Genomic DNA, 20,484 nt, shown 5'->3' on the forward strand with positions numbered 1-20,484 from the left:
TACATAAAAATAAATTCGTTTTGTTGAGGTACTGTTTTGATAGGTCTATTGGTGCTTGGTTACATCTATCTGGTGGATTTGCTAAGTGTATCCCACTAGGCAGTGTGTTTATATAGAGAATGTGAAGTGGGAACAAACATGATTTTTCTAGATATCTCAGGTCAAAATATATTGTATGCGGTGTGAAACAACAGTGACTGATTTAAAACCGGGAAGCTGTAGAGTGCTGAGAAGAACAACGATGGGGCAGGTTAAAAATGTGATACTGAAGTTATACTCTGCTTAATTTAATAAGTATATTTTAGAATCGAGCATAGAGAAAAATGTCGGCATGTTGAAACTATAGTTTACGTCACTGGTGATATGTTGATATAGCACTAGTGACCCTAATATCTACGTCAAGATAGACAAAGTTAACTCAATCTTATCATCTCATAAACCCACAGCTAAAGTAAATTGATAAAAAAGTAACCAGTCTGCCAAGTTATTCCAACAAACACTTCAAAAAGATACGTTCATTTGTTCTGATAACTTTCGTTAAAAATAATAAGTAACAGTCATCCGAGCAGAGCTTGAAACGAACGATGGTTGCCAAAGTGCGAGCGAGCGAGCCAGCGAGTCACCCAGCGAGGCATGCAATTCATGCGAGCCATGACGGTAATTTATGCGGGACGTGTACCAACAGTGCGAGTCAAGCGAGGCACACAAAATTCCACGCTAACAAACACTTGTACAATTTATAAAACAATTACAATAATTAATTAACTACATTTAACATAATTATTTTGATGTTAAAAAGATAATTTCCAGCTATCCAGACGTGACTTCATATAGGCCTATAATGAAAGACAAGCTAGGCCTATGTAATATTCATTTTCACACACAATCTGCCCATTCGCCCCATCCATGGAGGGAGGACCCTATTTATTTTTTACAAAATAAACATAACTAGTAAAGACAATTAAAAAACATGAAACAGAACACAATTGAAAGAGTACCGTAAACGTCATAGTTTAAAATGCATAAAAGACTAATAAAAATTAATTTATGGGCTAGCATCGTGTAATCCATCATGTTTTAAAAAACAATTAATAATTACACAGTATTATTTATTCAAATAAATGCTCCACTTTGAACAAACGCCCCCACCCCCGAATAACCCCCCCAAAAGTTCATTTTGAATAAACGCTTAGACGTTAAATTTTTTTTCAATTGTCTCTATATATAAGTAAATATGGACGGATGAAATGGAAGCAACATCATTTTCAGCATTGGACTAATTATCAATGTTTTACCCTAGTGAAATTAAATCAATTGCTAATTAATTAGGGATTTAAAAGCCATGCACAAAAACACTTACCATTAATTATGCATGATAGTAGACATTTACCAGTAAACACTGGCTCCTCAAAAACCCATCTGAACAATAAACGCCCCAGGGTGCTTATTCAAATAAATGCGCTATATTATAATTATTGTATAATTATATATATTTTACTTAATTGTCTGACTGCAATGTCAAATTTGGCCTATATAAAAACAAACGTATGATTAGCAAATCAAATTATGAAAAAGTTGTTGATGCTCTCCTTGTTTAGTACAGCATTTTTGATTAATTTAAAAGAAACGCAATTTTCACATGTATACCACAAAAAAAAAAAAAAAAAAAAAATTATGCCTGCCCTTATTTTATCCAATGACGATACTGTACTTCTTTTTCTTTTTTAAATTTATTTATTCAGCTTTAAGCACTAGGGCCAAGGATGAACTATTTTATATATGTTTGCAATAAAGTATTATATTTTGTATGCATGCAGAGGCCATGTCAAAAAATGTATAAATATTATAATTATATATTGTATAAACAACAAAATTACCTTTTCTTTCATAAATTACAACGGACCTTCAGCGGCTCTTTTCGTCATTTAGCCAATCAAATCAATGCATTCAGTTCAGGGTGTGGTGAAATGAGAGGATGATGGAGCTATGTGTGGCACATTTTTAGGAAGTTTGTACAGATAATAGTTCACAAGTTGTGGTTATGGTGATCCTCAAAAGTATAGAATAACACCAAACTATTTTAATATTCTATTAATTCATTTATTATTTAGGCCTATTTATTAATCTATCATAATAAATCTAAGAACAATAACACTAGTTATTTATGGTACGACTCGACTATTCAGAATTCTCTCCGTCCGTCGTCCTCTCCTGTTCCTGTTGGTTTCGAGGTTGACGAGGCCTCGTCGCGACTAGGACTATTAGACTCTCTTCCAGGGATATGACCGGGCCGGGTTGAATTAAGTCACTTTTGATGGAAGGAAATGGTTTGATTTTAGTATTACTCGATGAGAAGGTCATATAAACATCATAATTTATATTAAAATATTGTCATGGTCACTTTTACTGAGTTTTAGCGTGTTTTAAGGTGCCTCGCACTTTTGGTACAATACTGTAATTATACTTCGTCCTGTCTCGCATGAATTGCAGTTGACGTGGTCACCAGGGTAGATGGCTTGCACGAATCGCTGACTCGCCGAAGCGAACGACTCATTACTAACGTAGAACGTACGTTCCAGTAGGTTGCAAATCTACTGTCTGTGTTTAAGTATCGAAAAACCATCAACATTCCGATTTGACAGTTAATTTAAGGGTCTATAATTAATATATTTTCTCGTTATAATTTTTAATTGATGACAACTAATAACATACACTACGGTATAATTTTAAAATTAATAACTAGAATTGGGATAACTTTTAAATTGTCCACTTCAAAGTCTACTTGCACCTATGGCTGAGACACAACCCATACGAATAGTGGCCAATAGAATTGTTCGTCGTGAGAACCACAATTTTACGAACCAGAATAGAGACATAGGCCTATGACCTTCTGGTGTCAATTGTTTGCTTAAATTTTAACAGATTAGAAAACTATTCTTTAATAAACTGAGTTTCTGAGATTTATTGGTAATAACAATCAACGTTAAATTCTTAAATTAAATTAAATGTTAGATTCTTTATAAAAGCGCAGGCAGTTATTTGATCTTGTTTTTCTCTTTAGGTGTGTTAATTCCTCATTCTTGTTTAATATGTTCCCATATATTTCTTTGAAAGTTCCCCGTACCAATATGCATAGGCAAGATATTTTTTCCCGAAATGTAGAGTTAACGTAATTAAATCTGGATTTATCAGTAGACTTTCCCCTTTATATAACTCTGTTATAAGCAATGAGTCATTAATTGATATTTTTCACCAGTTAGTTATTATATGAGGTAGGTCTAATGTTGATCTCATTTAGGTCTAATGTTGATCTCATTCAATTAAACAACACCCCAGTCTGGAGTCAACCGGAAACCTATCTCTGCATGGAAAAGACACACACCATAAATAAAATATAAAAACAATATTAGTTCCTGTAGATAAGACAGAATGATAGTTATCGTTAAGAGGACGCGTTGTACTTCACCCATACTGCTTACATTATAAACCCTCTATACGGATATAGCGTAGATAAAATCATTTGGCGAATAAATACAATATTATATTATCAATTATCTTTTCAGTTTATAAGTTATTAAGCAGGATCATCATAGGCCTACGAGGATGCAGACTATCACTATAGAGCATAGGTTCAGATATAAGGGAAGACAAATTACGGTCATTTTTTTCAACTTGCTCAATTCCAAATTAAAGTTACTGATACTTACAGTTTATTGCACTCCATGTTGATGATGTCATTAGGCTGGTGGCTTTTACCTCCATGATGACATGGGCACTGACTCGGAAGCACGCACTCGAATCCATCCCAAACGTAATTGTCTTTACACTTGCAACCTTCCAAACATTGAGCTGGTGTGCAGTCTTCAAACTCGTGCATATTGGTGCAAGTTTTCACACATTCTGGGACACAGTTAGTCACTTCCTCGTTGACACCACACGTAATGGGACAGCTTGTGTCACTGCACAAAAACGAACCTCCCAAACAAGTGCTGTGAAAATTATTGAAATGGTTAGGATAATAATTATCTAAATATATAGTTATGATGTACTTAATTATTTTTTTAATACACTTATCGTATATTCTCAGTATATAATAAACTGCTAATTTGCTAGTGATATCGCACCAGCTCGAAAGTTTTTAAGTAGGTATAATTTAGTAAATTTCTGCTTCCATTAATAATAATAGATTCATACCATTCTCCGCAACCTTTTGGGACGACTTCGCCAGATTTATATACCGAACCATCCATCTCGCAGCTACATGCCTCAGGGATAACGCACGTACTATCCCGATCAAGCACCGTTCCTTCGGGACACGAACATCCTTGGACGCACTGCTCGGTACAGTTGAAATTGCTTGAAAGTGATGCGCACGATGTAAAGCAGGAAGGCCCACACTCCCAGTATACAAGATTCTCATTTGAACACTCGATCTCTATTTATTAAAATATTACATAATTTCAGTTAACAATATTTTACAGCAGCTAATTTCATTCAACCTTCTTGAAAATTTAATTATAAAAAACATGTCATGGATAAAGTAAACGACACTTATTTAAAAAGAGAATATCAATAAATGATGTAATGAAATTAAGTGTATATTAATCAAAAAAGAAAGGCAGCTTTCAGAAAACAACCTTAGAATGAACCATTAATATTAAAACCGAATATTTCTTTGAATGTTCTTTAAACTGGGGTCGAACAATACGAACGCTCAAGAATAAAAAGCTTATGTTAATTTGAATTGAATTTTGAATTATGGGGTAACATTTATTAAGTATAAATGTTGCTTACTGCATTGATCAATCTGTTGTCTCCATTCCAAAACCACGCCTTTATTAGCACAGTCTAATGAATACTGGGCAAATGCGTCACATTCACAAAGCCCGTTTTGTTGACAGTTGCATACGTCATAGAGGCAATCTCGGTAATAAGGAATTGGGTCAACGACCTGATGACATTCTATGGACATAAAATGTTGAATTTATAATTGAATAAGGTTAATAAAACTTTTGTTTGTTTTTAACAATATTTTTTTTTGATAGTGAAAAACTTCCCAATTCACGATTCGTTCAACGCCTAAAAAAGCATAGCTTCTGGAAGCTATGGCTTGTCTCTACAATATAGAACAGCTCAATAATCTACTGGAAGACAAAAGTTGAAAATGAACAGTGGCTGTTGAGGATTAAAAAGTAGTCTTAAGCTAACTGTCATTAAGTGTACATAGGCTAGTGTATGGTGACGATTATGATGATGATGATGATGTTGATGTTGATGTTGATGATGATGATGATGAAATTTAATGACAATATTGTCATTGTAAAATACAGCAATTAAGAATTTCGCTAATGTAGCCTATAATAATCCTGTTCAATCTATTTCTTCAAGTTAAAAAACAACTTGTATAAAATCAGTTTTTGTCTTTTTACAAGATGTTAAGCCCAATGCATTGGGGGTACAATCATGGTTGCCGCCTTTAAATTGTATTCTATAACATAATAACAGTTGTGTTGTACCACAATTTTAAATATTAGAAGCCATAGTGCAAAAATTAATAGTTTTCGAAATGTTATTAATAGATAACATACCTTTAAAATCATCATGGTCTTTTAGTTTCCGACATTGCAATTCGGCAGTTGGTGCCCTCTGTGAGAATAGATCACAAGGATGAGGGACTGGATCTATTGGTAAATCAGGACACGAACCGTACACTTTCCATTTGTTGCCAAATGAGATAGCATTCGTCTCGATATCACCTAAAATACAAAAAAATATGGCTTAGTGATAATATTAATGATGATAATAATATAATAATAATAATCTTCAAAATTATCATAATCATCATCACCTTTATCATCATGACATGACAATCATAATTATTCACTATTATTATCTTACCAGCTCTTGTATAGAAGTCATCGTTTTGTTTGTTAGTGTACGTTCCACATAAACCGCACGTTTTATTGTACTGTTCTGCCGGTACAGAGATCTCAACTCGTTTTGTTCCGTCCCAGAAGACTTCGATGTTATTTTTCAAAGTCACCTGGATAAATATTGAATGAAAGGTTACTAATAATAGCAATAAAAAGGATCACAATGATAGTTAAAATAATTATATTGATAATAATAACAACAATGATTAAATGAATAGTACAATAACATTGATAATATAAATATGATCTTTGTTGTTCTACTTACTCAAAAAGCCATGGTTGAATATTAGGGAAAATGCCTTGATATAAAAAATACGTAAAATATTTTGTATATTTTGTTTGTATTGTTGAGATGAAATTGCCCCTGTATGTTTAGTGTCTATTTTGAATGTTACCTTGATCATTGCTTCTGATGGCATCTCAACATACAGATGATCATTTCCATAAGGAAGGCTATCAATAGTTATTCCGTCGAATGTCGACACAAATTCCCTTTGTAGAATGACAGTAGATCCTCCCATCTTGATGGTGACCGATTTTGTACAGGTGATTCCAGGACCTCTGCAAGGTGAGTTTTCTGATTGGATACTGTAGTCATTATAGTGGTCCCAGCAATCTTGAACTAATACATATGAACAATCGCCTTGGAAGTCATAACGCTTGCTGTCGAAGGTACGATAGTGTGGATCCCCAGAAGCCCAACATTTTGCTGCAAAATATACATGAACGAATGAATAACTGAAACAATGAATGGACATTAGTGTGAAGAATCTGTTTTACGGTCAGTAACGATTATTTTATTGTCACCAAGATTGTCAGGTTTTTTTCTTTATTACTGATAATATTCTTAAAAAGACGGAATACTGAATTTTTACATCTCTTATTTTTTGCAAGTGTGTTTGATATACTATTTTCTAAATACATTTTGTCTCGAAATTGATTTGGAATAAGACACTTAAGAACTATCAGCTATAGTAACTTACATCCACAGATATTGTTTGTACAATCAGTCCACAAACCGCCACTGCACTTGCTGTAATGCAGAAAAAGACCCAATGCTATTATCTTCAGACCTTTTTTTATAAGCTTACAAGACCTACATGAACTTACAACATTTTGTTATTAATATATCTCAAGTTATAGTACTGTATATCTAAAGTTATTGCCATACCATGTGTTACATCCTTGTTTGAGAACATGGCCCGACGGGTACTCCCTATTGTTATATTCACATGGGCATTGATTGGGGTCAATACACTGACCATTCTCCCATAGCTGACCTTCTGGGCAATGACATCCATCTAGACAATAATCTCTGACGCAGTCTCTCTGACGATTTTCACAAGTAGACGGACAAGACCCACCGCATGAGTCATATACGGTGCCATTTGTACAGAGAAGAGCTGAAGATTTACAGAAAATAAATTAAGATTGTGTAAAACTGTGTATTCAAAAAATGAAAATATAGATAAATAATAATTTACTTTAATCATTGGCTAAAACTGACGAGTAGTCCTACTTTTAAAAATGTTCTATTGTAGGAATACTTACGACAGAGTTCGTTTGTTCTCCAAGACAGTACGACATCATGTCTGGAACATTCCAGAGCGTAAGCAGAAAATGTATCACAAGGACAATCGTCTCTTGAAATGCTGCATGAGCAAAGGTCTTCTTCACAGGCGTAGACGTAAGGGTTAACATCAACAACCTAATACGAGAGAAAACAATGAGTTAATGAAGTTATGTTAAGTATTATAGATGAGAAGCCTTAAAAATACTGTATCAAGCTTCTTCTAAAATGTCCATGTGATTTTTCATAAATGATACTTAGGATTTGGGTATTTTTATTCGTCATTAAAGAAGACATGTCATCTAAGCTTGAACATTGGAACCAGGTATATACATTTGGGCCTGAGGCATAGGCCTATCATTGTTTTTGTATGTCAGTAGAGTTTTGTATTCCAATTTATATAGGGCCTAAGTATGTTATGGATTGAACATTTTGTTTGTAAATTTACGCAATTCAGTGGTTTTATACTTCTATTTCAACATTTTTTATGAAGTGTAAAAAAAAACTTATATGGTGTTTCCTCCAGAACATTTTTAAATCACTATTATTGCATTTTTTTAACCACAAGGTTTAAAAACGAAAAGGGAAAAGTGAATACATATACGAAAAAAGAAACGGGTTTTAGTTTTTGGTAATGAAATTAAGAGAAAAACATTCATTCCAAAGTTTAACTCTAACTGTTGAGATACATTGCGATTTTTTTTGTGGTTCTCACTATAACATTTCTTTGTCTAGTACTATAAATGTCTGTCTGTGTCTGCATGCGAGAAATAGGACAATACATCTTACCGAATGACACTCATCAAATGGCGCACTCATCAGCAAGTTGCAACTCTCCGTGGCAAAATTGGCCTGGTCAATTAAATGTTTGTAAGCTGGGTTGTCGTAAAAGTAGGGTGGGTAGCTGGCTTCAGTACACCGCACAGCTGGCGGGGGCGGAGCCAAAACACATGTACCTAGAATAGTAAATTATTAAACAAATTATCATCTAATATTCAGTTCAAAAAAACCTAAGGCAACCTAAGGAACAACAGAATAATCATATACCCCGGAACCCCAATAATATTTGATCTAGCCAAAGATTAAATATTCATAAAACATAGGAAGTATTTATTATAATACAAAAGTGATGATACTGTTTACGAGAAATAGAGAATGGCATCATGGTATGATATATTAGATTATAAAGTACACAATTATTGATATTGATTAGTTTGTTAGTAAATTGTACTTACTAGAAATACCACAAAATCTAAATACTCCAATACTGTTGGATGATGTGCTGTAGCCTATGTAGCGAATACTTAGTGGATTAGCATCGGACCAGAACATAAATGGATATGTGCTTTGTTCATCACCGACCGATATACGACCATTGTCCAATTTTATCCAGAATTTGGTAAAAGTTTCCATGTTCACGAATCCGCCTGATCTTAAAGCGGTTGCCAACGTCGGACATTGTTTGCAACGCCTAATACCAGACTTGGTATCGTTATTTGCTCCAATATATATTTCATACATGGGATCGACGTCGCTGTTTGAAGAGGACAGTGAGATGTACACATCACCGTACGCGCGCACTTCAAACTCGAAACGTGTAACGTCATTGAGAACCTCAGGAAGTTTGTACCGATATCGGTATGTGGTATCAGTTGTGTCAGTAATGCATTCTGTTAAGAGCCAGTATAAATTCTAGTCAACTACAGTATTAGGTGCATAATATAAAGCATGTTAAGGACGTGATAATACTAGTTTAAATGAAAGTGGAGGCATTATTATTATATATACATGTCTCCAATTAAAGACCACTTTTGGGACTCGGGTTTCATTGTAACTTTGGAATAACTTTATTTTGTATAACTTTAGAATAACAAAAGTAAAAACATTTAGTAATTTGGGACCACAAAAAAGTGGTCTTTAATTGGGGGTGGTCTTTAATTGGAGGTGGTCTTTAATTGGAGGGTCTTTAATTACAATTATAATGATAAACTAAAACGATATATCCTGATGATGACATAATTAATGTCGAAATATTGAATCCCAACACGATGGCGTGTATTTCAATACTTGGAGTATGTATTATACTTTCCTAAAACGATATACTGTATATGATTAAGGAATGTTTTATGGAAAGGGTGGTGATGTTTTTCTTATAACAAAATTAATGAATAGGCTTTCAGTACATACCATCGGTTTGAGTATTTTGCCAAGAATTACCGAATGTGTACGGATCATCATGAACAACGCCGAGTGGATCTGAAAAGTCGTCCATTGGATTATCATTGTATTTGCCACATAGACCACAGGTGCTTCCTTTCAAGCTGGTAGACGTAACATGAACATCAATATATTCGAACCCATCCCAAACAAGACTGAACCCAAGACCGCTTTTAACCAGAATATACGAAGATACTTCTTCAATGATCATTCCATCAATTGACGTTGGCAATGTTAGCTGTATTCCTTTATAAGTTACTAAGGGACCATCGTCTCTGGGTGACAGTTTAAGTAAACTTAAGGGGTCACCGTTTTCGATTGTCACCCAGCGCCTACAAGGGGCAATGCCAGAGCACACTCCTGCAGCCTCATTCCGTACGTAAATGTGGAAGGAAAAATCGAGACAATCAGCTACTAATATGTATTCGCAATAACCCGGAAACGTATATATCTGCCCATCAAATGTATTGTAGTGTTCTTGTCCCCATGTCGAGCAGGTACCAGTGGCAGCAACAGCTGAAATTACGTAATATTGCATGAATTGTGTTTAAAAATTATTTATATATTTTCAATTATTTACAATATAAAAAAATTTGCAAACATAAATTATATAAACTAGAAGATTAAATAGGGTTTTTTTTTTAAATCAAAACCATAGGACAAGCAATAGGTTCTTTCATTTTTTTTTTTTGTAAAATTGTAAGTGGGTTTAAATAATAACTTGATTGTCATATATATATATATATATGTTTTTGTATATAAACTTTCGTGTATATATGTTTGTTATATCAAGGTATTTTTATTCAAATAAAATAAAAGAATAAAAGAAAAAAAAAGTACATTGATCAGAAAATCATTCTAAATATTCAAATTGCAATTGTGATTATTATTTGATTATTTAATTATTACAGTTGTATAAAAATTATTATTATTATTTTCATTTATTACTATAAAAGTATAACAATTTACAAATAAATACAAAAGTCAGATTATTAAAACATTCAAAGTTCTTAAAAAATTAAAGGTTTAAAGGAGACATTTAATACAAAGTAAAAAATTGGGATGGCACAAATTAACAACAGACAAAAATCAGAATATAATTCCAGAATATAATTCTAGAACTTAAAATGGAGGCCCAGTGTATACATCTGGCTCGTGTGCATTTTAAAGAACAAATGCATTTTTTGGAAGAGTAGGGGTTACCCCGATGTTACGGTTCATTTCAGCCCCGGTCATGCAACTACTATGAAGCTCCCCTTTATGGCTGCTAGGTAGTCAAGTACGGACCACGCCCATACGCAATTCAGAACAATGACGCTGCATTTAATGGGTTATTCTCCTATACTTTTACCTTTATATAAAACGATATATATTCTTTTAATGTAGGCTTTTGTCTCATGGGATGATGCATACAAAATTGTGTACTGATGTAGGCCTTTATATACTTACGAGGTGTCCCGTTTCCGGGGAGTGGTGGCAATCGTGGAATCGGCATTGCCGCGCGCTTCTGCACCGGGAGATCTTGTAAGGAAATTGTAACAGACTTGTTAATATAGGCTATATACTTAATATATAACTGAAATTACCAGGTTACCATTTCAGTAATTTAACAAATATTACAACATATAATGAAGTATTATATACTGTTAATAAAATGGCCCTGGGACATAATAGACAACGTTCAATTGAAAATATTTTAACTATTTTTGGATAAACTTAACAAACAGATATTAAACATTCATTTATCAAATGAAATTGTACATGGCAGCCAATTGCTGAATTAAATACAACTGTACATAAATATAAATTATAACAACAAAGTTCAAAAAATAAAATAAAAAGTTAAAAACCATTCAATAAAATGCATATAAAAAATTAATAATTCCACCAAGCTAAAACTCAATAAACATTAAAAATGTACTGTTAAAAAAAATTTTTTTTTAAACCCCTTGATTTGAAAATATCAAACCAAACATTACTGTACAATTATGACACTTTTTATGATAGGTACACTCTCCTTTACAAATAATATCTCATCACAGGTCAAACGGGCTGTCATAATGTTTAAAATATAAGAACGGGGCATGGTGGCTGGATAAAGTGTTTGTTCGTCTATTGTACAATTTCATAGTCGTAAGCGTGATCTATTCGGCAGCCCACGCGCGTATACGTTGATTAGGACTACTGCACGACGGTCAAACTTTTGCAGCAGATATAGATAAAGGGAAGTTACGTTTTGGCAAAAAGACTACCGGTATGCAGATAAATATTAGGCCTATTCTTTTTTATCAATTCATTGATTTTTTTTTGTAGAACTTGTTCTGCTTTCGCAAGAATTCCAAACCCCCAACATTTAATGAATTCTGTTTTACTTTTTTTACCTAACGTTTTTGAATAAATAAGAACAGGGTGCGATGGCTAGATCTAGATAATTTGTTTGTTTGTCCATTGTACAATTTCAGAGTCGTCGTAGGCGTGATCTATTCGGCAGCCCACGCGCATATGCGTAAATTAGAACTATTGTACGACGGTCAATCTTTTGTAGCAGATATAGATGAAGGGAAGTTACGCTTTGGCAAGAAGGCTATCAGATAAATATTAGGCCTATTTTTTCTGTTGTTTTTTTTCCTTTCTGTAAAACTTGTTCTGCTTTCGCAAGGATTCCATATTCCATAATATAGTATGCATATTCTATAAATTGAGTTTGTTGCAGTTCAGAACTAACTTAATTAAAACCAAATCATGGCAACAGTAGGACAGCAATATTATTTTAAGTAAAAACGCAATACAGGCCTCACTCCAAATGATCACTTCAAATTAAAGACTATTTTTCTGCGGCAACAGAATATAGTAATTGTATGCTTATTCTAAAACACGCATCATTCTTAAATTCCCTCAGAGATTAAAGAGCAATTTCGCCAGTCTTTTTAATTTAAGAGATTCTAATTAGGGACCAAATCTTCTAAATAAAACCAAAGCCCTACTGGCAATCACAAAGGAGCAAATGTAAATCTTAAAAGGAAAAACAATTTGTGACCTTGTACATATGAAGATTGAGTCAATTGTCGCATATCAAACAATATAACAGATAAAAAGTTTGGTACTGTTAGGTTTTTCAACAATATACGTCAATTAGACCTATTTCAATTCCGGTAGTTTATCACGATTTTACTACCGGTATTTGTTTATTTTGCATGTGGGCAAGAAGTGTTTTACAATTATAGAAAATGCACTTTGCGGTATCATATCTGATATCTGATAATAAAAATACAATACGAATTATGAACGTGGGAGGAGCAGGTCCTCTACAAAATATCTAATTGACGTCAGAATCTAATCATTACCCTTTTTATTTAGATGCCCATCAAATCTTCTGTAGTTAACATACATACACACATACGAAGAACTGATCAAAATGGGACGTTTACTTTGAAAACAGGAGATTGCAGGCTTGTGTCCTACCCGAATAATCTTTCGTTGAAAAGATCTCTTTTATATACAATATTCACATTTTAAATTTTTAAAATATATGTTCACAGTGCTATGCAGCAAATCCGATTGTCTCAGTTTGTAATCTGTATATTTATACAATTATAATTATTTTAATGTTTCTCTTTGCATTAAATTTAGAATGCATTAAATTTAGAATGTTTTTATATATGTACCATATGGATACATTACATTATATTAATAAAATAACGTGATTGACTCTCTGCATATATTTTAGTATAATTATTATTACCGGTATTTGGTAATATTTTTTTTTCACGTGGCCCACAATTAATTCCTAGCGTTGAGAAACGTATTTTGCGTCACTTATCTGACAACTGATGTCTGATATAGGCCTAATAATAAAAATACAATGCGAGGTATGAACGTGGGTGGAGAATGCTCATTGCACAAAATTTACACAATATCCAATTGACGTCACTATATGGAATATGATCATCATTTATTTACAATGTCGGTACATTTAATGTTTTAAAAAGTTGTATGTATGTAATATTCATGTTAATGACACTAAATGTAACGTGTTTGATTCATCTTTTAGAGTCTTCAGAATAAAATAGTAAATTACTAGGTACTCTAACTGCAAAAATGATCTTTCTAACGAATTGTATTTTTTCCTTTTCTTTCAGGTTAAGAAATTAAATAAAAATTAAATTCTCTTAATAATAATAATAATAATAATAAAAGTATTAATAATAATATTGATAATAATAATAAAGCAGCTTAATCTTTAGAGAAAAAAAAGTAGAGAAAAAAAGATGACTCTTTCGACAGGGTGTTTATCAGTTTTAGTTACGAAAGTTGGGTTTTTGAAACATGATATAGATAACAGGTAGGCATACATTAAACAAACTGCGCGCTGAATAACTTCATAAAAGGAATGTGCGTAGTAGGATTGTTTCTATATATCTCCTGATTTGAGAATTGTTGCGATGGATGTGCAACGAACGGAATTTGTCATTCAATTTATGGCAACAAATAGATCAGACAAAGAAATTCATATCATTAGTGAATATCATGCAGCTCATACCATAATCTATATAATAATTAGGCATATTTCATAGCCTACAATCACAGTACTAAACCGAGGACCTCATATAACTTCTGGGATTCGAAACGTACCGGTCTGAAAAACTTTAACAACATAGATCATCGAAGTCTTCATCTCACGAAGTGAATATAATTCAATTTTTCAATTTAATCGAAACAGTCAATTTTCGCCAAGCATAGTTGTTTTCTGTTTCTCAGTTAGAGTAAAACTGCTTTAACTGCCCCTGACCAATTCTGCTCATCCAGTGGCGTAACGATGGGGCCGAATGCTCTGTGGCTTTCTGAAACTGGGGCCCTTGTTGGGTCCCGGTCGCCAATTCCATCGTGGGATTTTAGATGTGCTCATTTTTTTAATAATGTTTGCTTTGTTCTTTTGAATGTTTGTAATGACGAATAGATGATATGATATCAGTGGCGGATCCAGGAAATTGAAATCAAAGGACAAGGAGGGACTTTCGCCAGTTGGAGAGTCTATACCACCTCAGCCCCAACCAAATTTATGAATATGGCACCACTAAATGGCCGGAAATGGCACTTCACAGACATGAAATTGTGAATATAATTTTTGTTTTATCTCCATTTAGTTTTTTTTGACAAACTTGGTGGGGTTACGGACCGACAGGGCCCTCTCAATTTAATCGCCATTGGATATTATATGATATATGCCAGACAGTCGATTTAAGAGACATCTTATGGCGTTACGTATCAACAAAGTCATTTTTGGTCAAGGTGCTAGAACGAGGATGAACATATTGGTAGGTCCCCTTCGGGGCCCCTATGGGTCGGGGTCCCTGCCGACCGCTGCATGAGAGCGTATAGGTGTTACGCCACTGATCTCATCTCATTTTAGTGGTTTATAAACATTTTTCTGTTATAAAAAATGATATGAAACTGTTATCAAAACCGCCTGAACCTGAACGCAAAGTCCATGAAGCATGCTTTGTAAATCATAAAACATGATCTGACCACTGCATTTCTTACATTACGTTAAAAAAAATAACTGAGCGAGATAACATACAACCTATCTTCTTTTAGTAGCCATTTTTTCTTCTGTTTATCAAAGCTAATCACGACGTTCACATACTAGAGGGTAAGGCAACATGGCTTTTTTATTCTTCATTTTTTGTTTTATATCGAAACTAATTGCGACGTTCACATACTAGACTAGAGGGTAAGCAAGCGAAGCGAGTGCACCTCTAGTATGTGCAGTAATAATGATAGACTTATATAGCGCATTATGGTAAGTTCTCTATGCGATTCACATTAACATTACCCCGGTTATTGTATTAAACAAATATGGAACAAAAACCCAGCTCCCTGGGGAGTATTCCATAACGTTGCAGCAGCTAATCATCGCTTAATTTGGTATTTAACCCTACCAGATACCCATATATACTCGATCCTGCGTGGAGAGAAGCAATAGAGATAAAGTGTCTTGCTCAAGGACACAAGTGAAATGTGGGATTGATACCATGACTCCTCGAGGTTGTGAAACCAAATCGTTCCCGCTACTCCAAAGCACATGATCCTTCACTATATATTTTAAATAGCCGTGTATTAGCTCCATTTAAGGATTACCATAATGAAATATGTAATTGTCTCGTTGGAAGTTATTGACTTATATTTTCTAATAATTTCTTCGACATCCAATAGCAAGTAAATTGCCAATTACATGATAGAATAATGCTTTATGACCTTTGATAGTAGAGTAAATTTAGTTACTTCAGCAGAAACCCTGCTGTGACATAATATGAACCCAGTACCCTGGAATTGGAAAGATTCTTAACCATATGATTCGCCTTTCATCTTTTTTTTTTATCACTGAACTATTCTTGTCTTATTATATTTTCCTCCTGAATTTTACTATTTTTATTTTTTAATGCACCCTGGGTTGGTCTGACTCTGGGAGTCATGTTTACGGACGGCACTGGCCATTGTATTCTAGATATAAGGCGTAATATAAATTCTAGCGATTGATTGCTTTATTCAATCCAACGATCTAGTTTTAGAAATAAAGTCAATAATTTTGCACCTTACCATTAAAATCTCGGTATGCGTTTAGAGACTGATCGGCACTGTATTTGCTAGCATATCTGTATGAAAAAGATCAGAGTTATGTTAAATATGTGAACCTTCATACATGTGAGTACACACTTAATTTAAAATACTACTAACCAATGCTCCGCGCACACAGGAAAAACAAACGTTGTTTGTAACGTTATGTTTCTTAAATTGTTATGAAATGGGCATCCGCAACATGCAAATATCTTTTCAGGTCTCGGCATCTGCTATACAGCATCCAAAACGCAATTTTCGTTAACTCAGACAGTTTAGAGTTTTGAAAGGCGTATTTAAACAACTTCACTTTTTCACATTCATTTTCCGTTAAAGTTCTATAGAATTGTGTTCTTCTCTCCCTCCCGACAGAACATGTGCCCAATGCCGTAGCCAGCTATTGGGACAGTTGATCCCACACAATTTTTCTATTAGGTCCACAAAGAATGGGCCCACATTTTAAAAATGGGTCCAGATTTTTCATATTTTGTGTAAATTGGGTCAACTTTTAAGAACATGGGTCCAGATTTCTCATATAGGCCTATTACAAATGGGTCTATTTTTAAGAAAATGGGTACAGATTATTCATATTTTTGCGTAAAATGGGACACTTAAGAAAATGAGTCCACATTATTTGAATTGACGCGTAAAGTGGTCCACCCCGATATTGTCCCACACTATTTGAATATCCTGGCTACGGCATTTGATGTGCCCTTCTCCCATTGGCGCCATCACTGGATTCTATGAATTCAATACAGTACATGCTAAATATACATGGAACTCAGAATTCTATATGTGGTGACGCCAGCGGTGGGGCAGGGGACATTTTCCCCCTCCATTGGACAGGCCTGGACCCCTGTCGTCCGACGCACGACTGGTCGTCGTATGATAAATAATAATAATAATAATTTGCTTATCCAAATAACGTTATTTTGACTGCCAATCCCTAATTTTGTGGTTTAAAGGCAACTTTTGGACCATACTAAGCAATAAAAACTCTCCCAGTGAACCCTAAAATTTTTTTTTATTTTCCTTGCCGTCGACCTAGACTTCGTCGGCACCTTGGCTCTGACCCCTTCGTCGGACATGACGGACCCACTGTCGACAAATTTCTAACATTACTGCTGTCTATAATGTGCTCTCCATACCCCTCTCAATAGTGGAATTTAAAAAAAATCATTGGTTCATTTTATTTAATACAGAAGATAGCAATAACTGCTCAGGGTTTCCTTTCTCCTGCTCATTGGATTCGGTAAATAGTGTCATACTCTCTTGGCTCTTTTTAGATATGCAGGTAATGGTGATATTTCCAACTCATAAACATCAGGTGCCTAGGCGTATACCCCTCGGGAAAAGAGGCACGCATAGATAAAATGTCATGCTGCAGGCCAGGAGCAATGTGGCTGTGTCCGTCTCATCTCAATTAAATATTTAAGACTACACGTTGCGTCACACACTTCATCCAAAATTAGTCACATTTTCACTTTAATTTGTCTTGAGTTTTATCTAAATGTTTTTATTTTAGTTAGGTTCAGGTATTGGTAGTTAAATATCACATAATCTTGGTGTGGTATATGTAGTTGTAGGCTTTCTTGCTTGTTAACTATGTATTTAAAATTTCTAAAATAAAAAAAAAATTATGATTGAAAGAAAATAACACGATACTCAAAAAGTTTATTACGTAGTGAAAACTAAAAATAGTTTAAACCACAAAATATTACTTGCCAAAAGCTCAATCTGTGCGATTGATGGATTTTCCGTGTATTTACAATCTCCTCAAACTGACCTCTAAGCTGTGATAGGGCAACCCGTACTACACAAAGAGTTACGGTAAACCTGCAATTCATTTTCTTACCTTGATTTTGGAATACCTCTTAAAATCGTACTAGCAATTAAAGCATTTCCTTTATTACGACGATTTTGAACAGGAAGAAACCCGTATTTTTTAGGCCTACCAAACATGTCGCTACCTTAATCTGAGAGCCATTGATATAATCACACTACTTTTACACTCTCTACTATAAATGACAGATGTATTGCAATAAATAACATATTGTTCAGATGTTGTAGAATAACAGTTTCAGAATTGAATAATCTATTAGGATGTAGGTTCAAATAAAATGTACGGTAACCAATCAACATAAAAATATGAAACACTGAAACATAATTCATCAATGGCTGTAAGTTATAATATTAACCTCTGGATGGTCTAGGTTTCAATGAAACTTAACTACTGAATTGTACAAGTACAACCAAATTAATGAACGGCTTTATTGAAACTCAGGACTAACTCCAATAACTACCGTAATTAACAATTAATTTCCATTTAAAGTATAAAATACAATACAAATTTCAGTCAGACAATCCATACCTTGATGTTTCACAGACAGTAGCAAGAGAGAGAATTACAAAGATGAAAATAGTCGATTTGGTATCTACCGGCAATGCCATGATGGCTTTGAAGCACAGGACAGAGAAGCTGGTATTCCTCCCTCACTGTTTTTGTAGTGTCAAAAGTACAAACATATAATTATGTAGAATCTAATTTTTAACTCTAGAGAGAAAAAATCCCTTGTGTCCTTAAACATTCAGCTGTAAATGTTGATGAATACCTCTCCTGACATCACCCTGCTATATAAAAGGGTGAACGTGAGGATCCTGTTCATAAATTCATGAAGATAGTGCCTATCTTGTTCATACATAGATTTTTGTTTGTAATGTGATAAGAGGGTTGCTCTTTGCAGACACCATACTAAAATATCTGTACGGTACAGAGGACTATAGTTTGTAAACAAATCAAGGGTGTCTAAATGGTAGCAAAAGTCCTCTTCCCTATAGAACTAAATTGTCTGACACCGGTCCTAATGCAATCGAGAACTTTCTTCGAAAATATAATAAAAAATATTTGATATAATAATGTATTTCATAGGATTATATTAAGTAACACTAAAACAAAAATAAACCGTTATGGATTGTTTTGGAGTTTGCTTTATAAGTAGGCCTAGTTATTCCATAAAGGGCTATCGTGAACTTAACAGTGTAATAAATAGCCTTTTAGTACACTTATGGTAAAAAGGTAGGCTAAGGGGAAACTTAAACGACGTTAAGGGGAAATCATAGATGGAAACATGCTAATAGCATATACATTTTTTTATTTTACATTGGAATGTATATAGATTTATACACCTTATCTGTGGTCTTCAATCTCTCTTGTTACCGGGTGTACTATCTAGCACGAAGTGTAAATATTCGACTCAATTAGCTCTTTGAGAATATATAGAATCGGCGATAATATCACAGAGACGCTGCCCACACATTTCTGATTGCTAGCCTGCAAAGATTGTGAAATGTGTATTAATATCCACATGTCAAGAAAACATACACACCTTCGAAAAAGTCTTGTAAACGTTCTTTATCGTAACGAATATATATCAGACACGCTTCTTTAAAATTAATTTCAACTTTCTTTTAATTAAAAGAATTTCTGTTATTTAACAACCTTTGCACTTAAAATAATCCCAATTATTTTTCATATTCCTCATCATCTCTCTCAATTCAGATTGATGTTTCATAATGTTTCCTTACAATATTGGTGCCATAACTATTCAAATTCTCCACAATTTATCTTTGATTATTCTGCATATTCAGGGATTCTTTTATTGTAAAGTTTTAATGTCATTTTATATTAAAAAAATTAAAAGAATTTCTGTTATTTAACAACCTTTGCACTTAAAATAGTCCCAATTATTTTTCATATTCCTCATCATCTCTCTCAATTCAGATTGATGTTTCATAATGTTTCCTTACAATATTGGTGCCATAACTATTCAAATTCTCCACAATTTATCTTTGATTATTCTGCATATTCAGGGATTCTTTTATTGTAAAGTTTTAATGTCATTTTGTTATTGCCCTTTAAATTTTATTGCTGTATTGTATGAATATGTTTCCCACTCATGCTATGCTCCTCCTTCCTTGAACATCACTCCCCTCACGGGCGTAGCAAAGTCTAATCAAAGACCTATAGTCTATTCTATACTGGGGAGTCGCGAAGCAAATTATGATTATGGCACCGGGAAAATGGCTTAAAATTTGAATATTTTATCTCAATTTTTTTGACAGATGTAGGGTGGCCCTTGCCCCCCCCCT

General features: G+C 33.9%; 1 protein-coding gene across 1 annotated transcript in view; it reads right to left on the reverse strand.

Annotated features, from left to right (window-relative positions):
• The window catches only part of LOC117120067 (mucin-2-like), a 27,227-nt gene extending 8,037 nt beyond the window's left edge, over positions 1 to 19,190 (reverse strand). The window contains exons 1-15 of the mRNA XM_033265077.1: positions 18,707 to 19,190; positions 16,318 to 16,373; positions 11,170 to 11,241; positions 9,691 to 10,236; positions 8,739 to 9,173; positions 8,293 to 8,459; positions 7,485 to 7,641; positions 7,105 to 7,336; positions 6,917 to 6,966; positions 6,329 to 6,642; positions 5,899 to 6,043; positions 5,589 to 5,756; positions 4,795 to 4,962; positions 4,195 to 4,435; positions 3,708 to 3,989 (exon numbers count right to left, since the gene is read on the reverse strand). Of these exons, the coding sequence (XP_033120968.1) occupies positions 3,708 to 3,989; positions 4,195 to 4,435; positions 4,795 to 4,962; positions 5,589 to 5,756; positions 5,899 to 6,043; positions 6,329 to 6,642; positions 6,917 to 6,966; positions 7,105 to 7,336; positions 7,485 to 7,641; positions 8,293 to 8,459; positions 8,739 to 9,173; positions 9,691 to 10,236; positions 11,170 to 11,241; positions 16,318 to 16,373; positions 18,707 to 18,786 (3,113 nt within the window). The 5' untranslated portion in view covers positions 18,787 to 19,190. The remainder of the gene's footprint in view (positions 1 to 3,707; positions 3,990 to 4,194; positions 4,436 to 4,794; positions 4,963 to 5,588; positions 5,757 to 5,898; positions 6,044 to 6,328; positions 6,643 to 6,916; positions 6,967 to 7,104; positions 7,337 to 7,484; positions 7,642 to 8,292; positions 8,460 to 8,738; positions 9,174 to 9,690; positions 10,237 to 11,169; positions 11,242 to 16,317; positions 16,374 to 18,706) is intronic.
• Positions 19,191 to 20,484: the final 1,294 nt, after the last annotated feature.

This window comes from Anneissia japonica, unplaced genomic scaffold (genome assembly GCF_011630105.1).
Source record: "Anneissia japonica isolate Jap-2015-1 unplaced genomic scaffold, ASM1163010v1 scaffold287752_len1182401_cov188, whole genome shotgun sequence".
In the NCBI taxonomy this organism is placed as follows: domain Eukaryota; kingdom Metazoa; phylum Echinodermata; class Crinoidea; order Comatulida; family Comatulidae; genus Anneissia; species Anneissia japonica.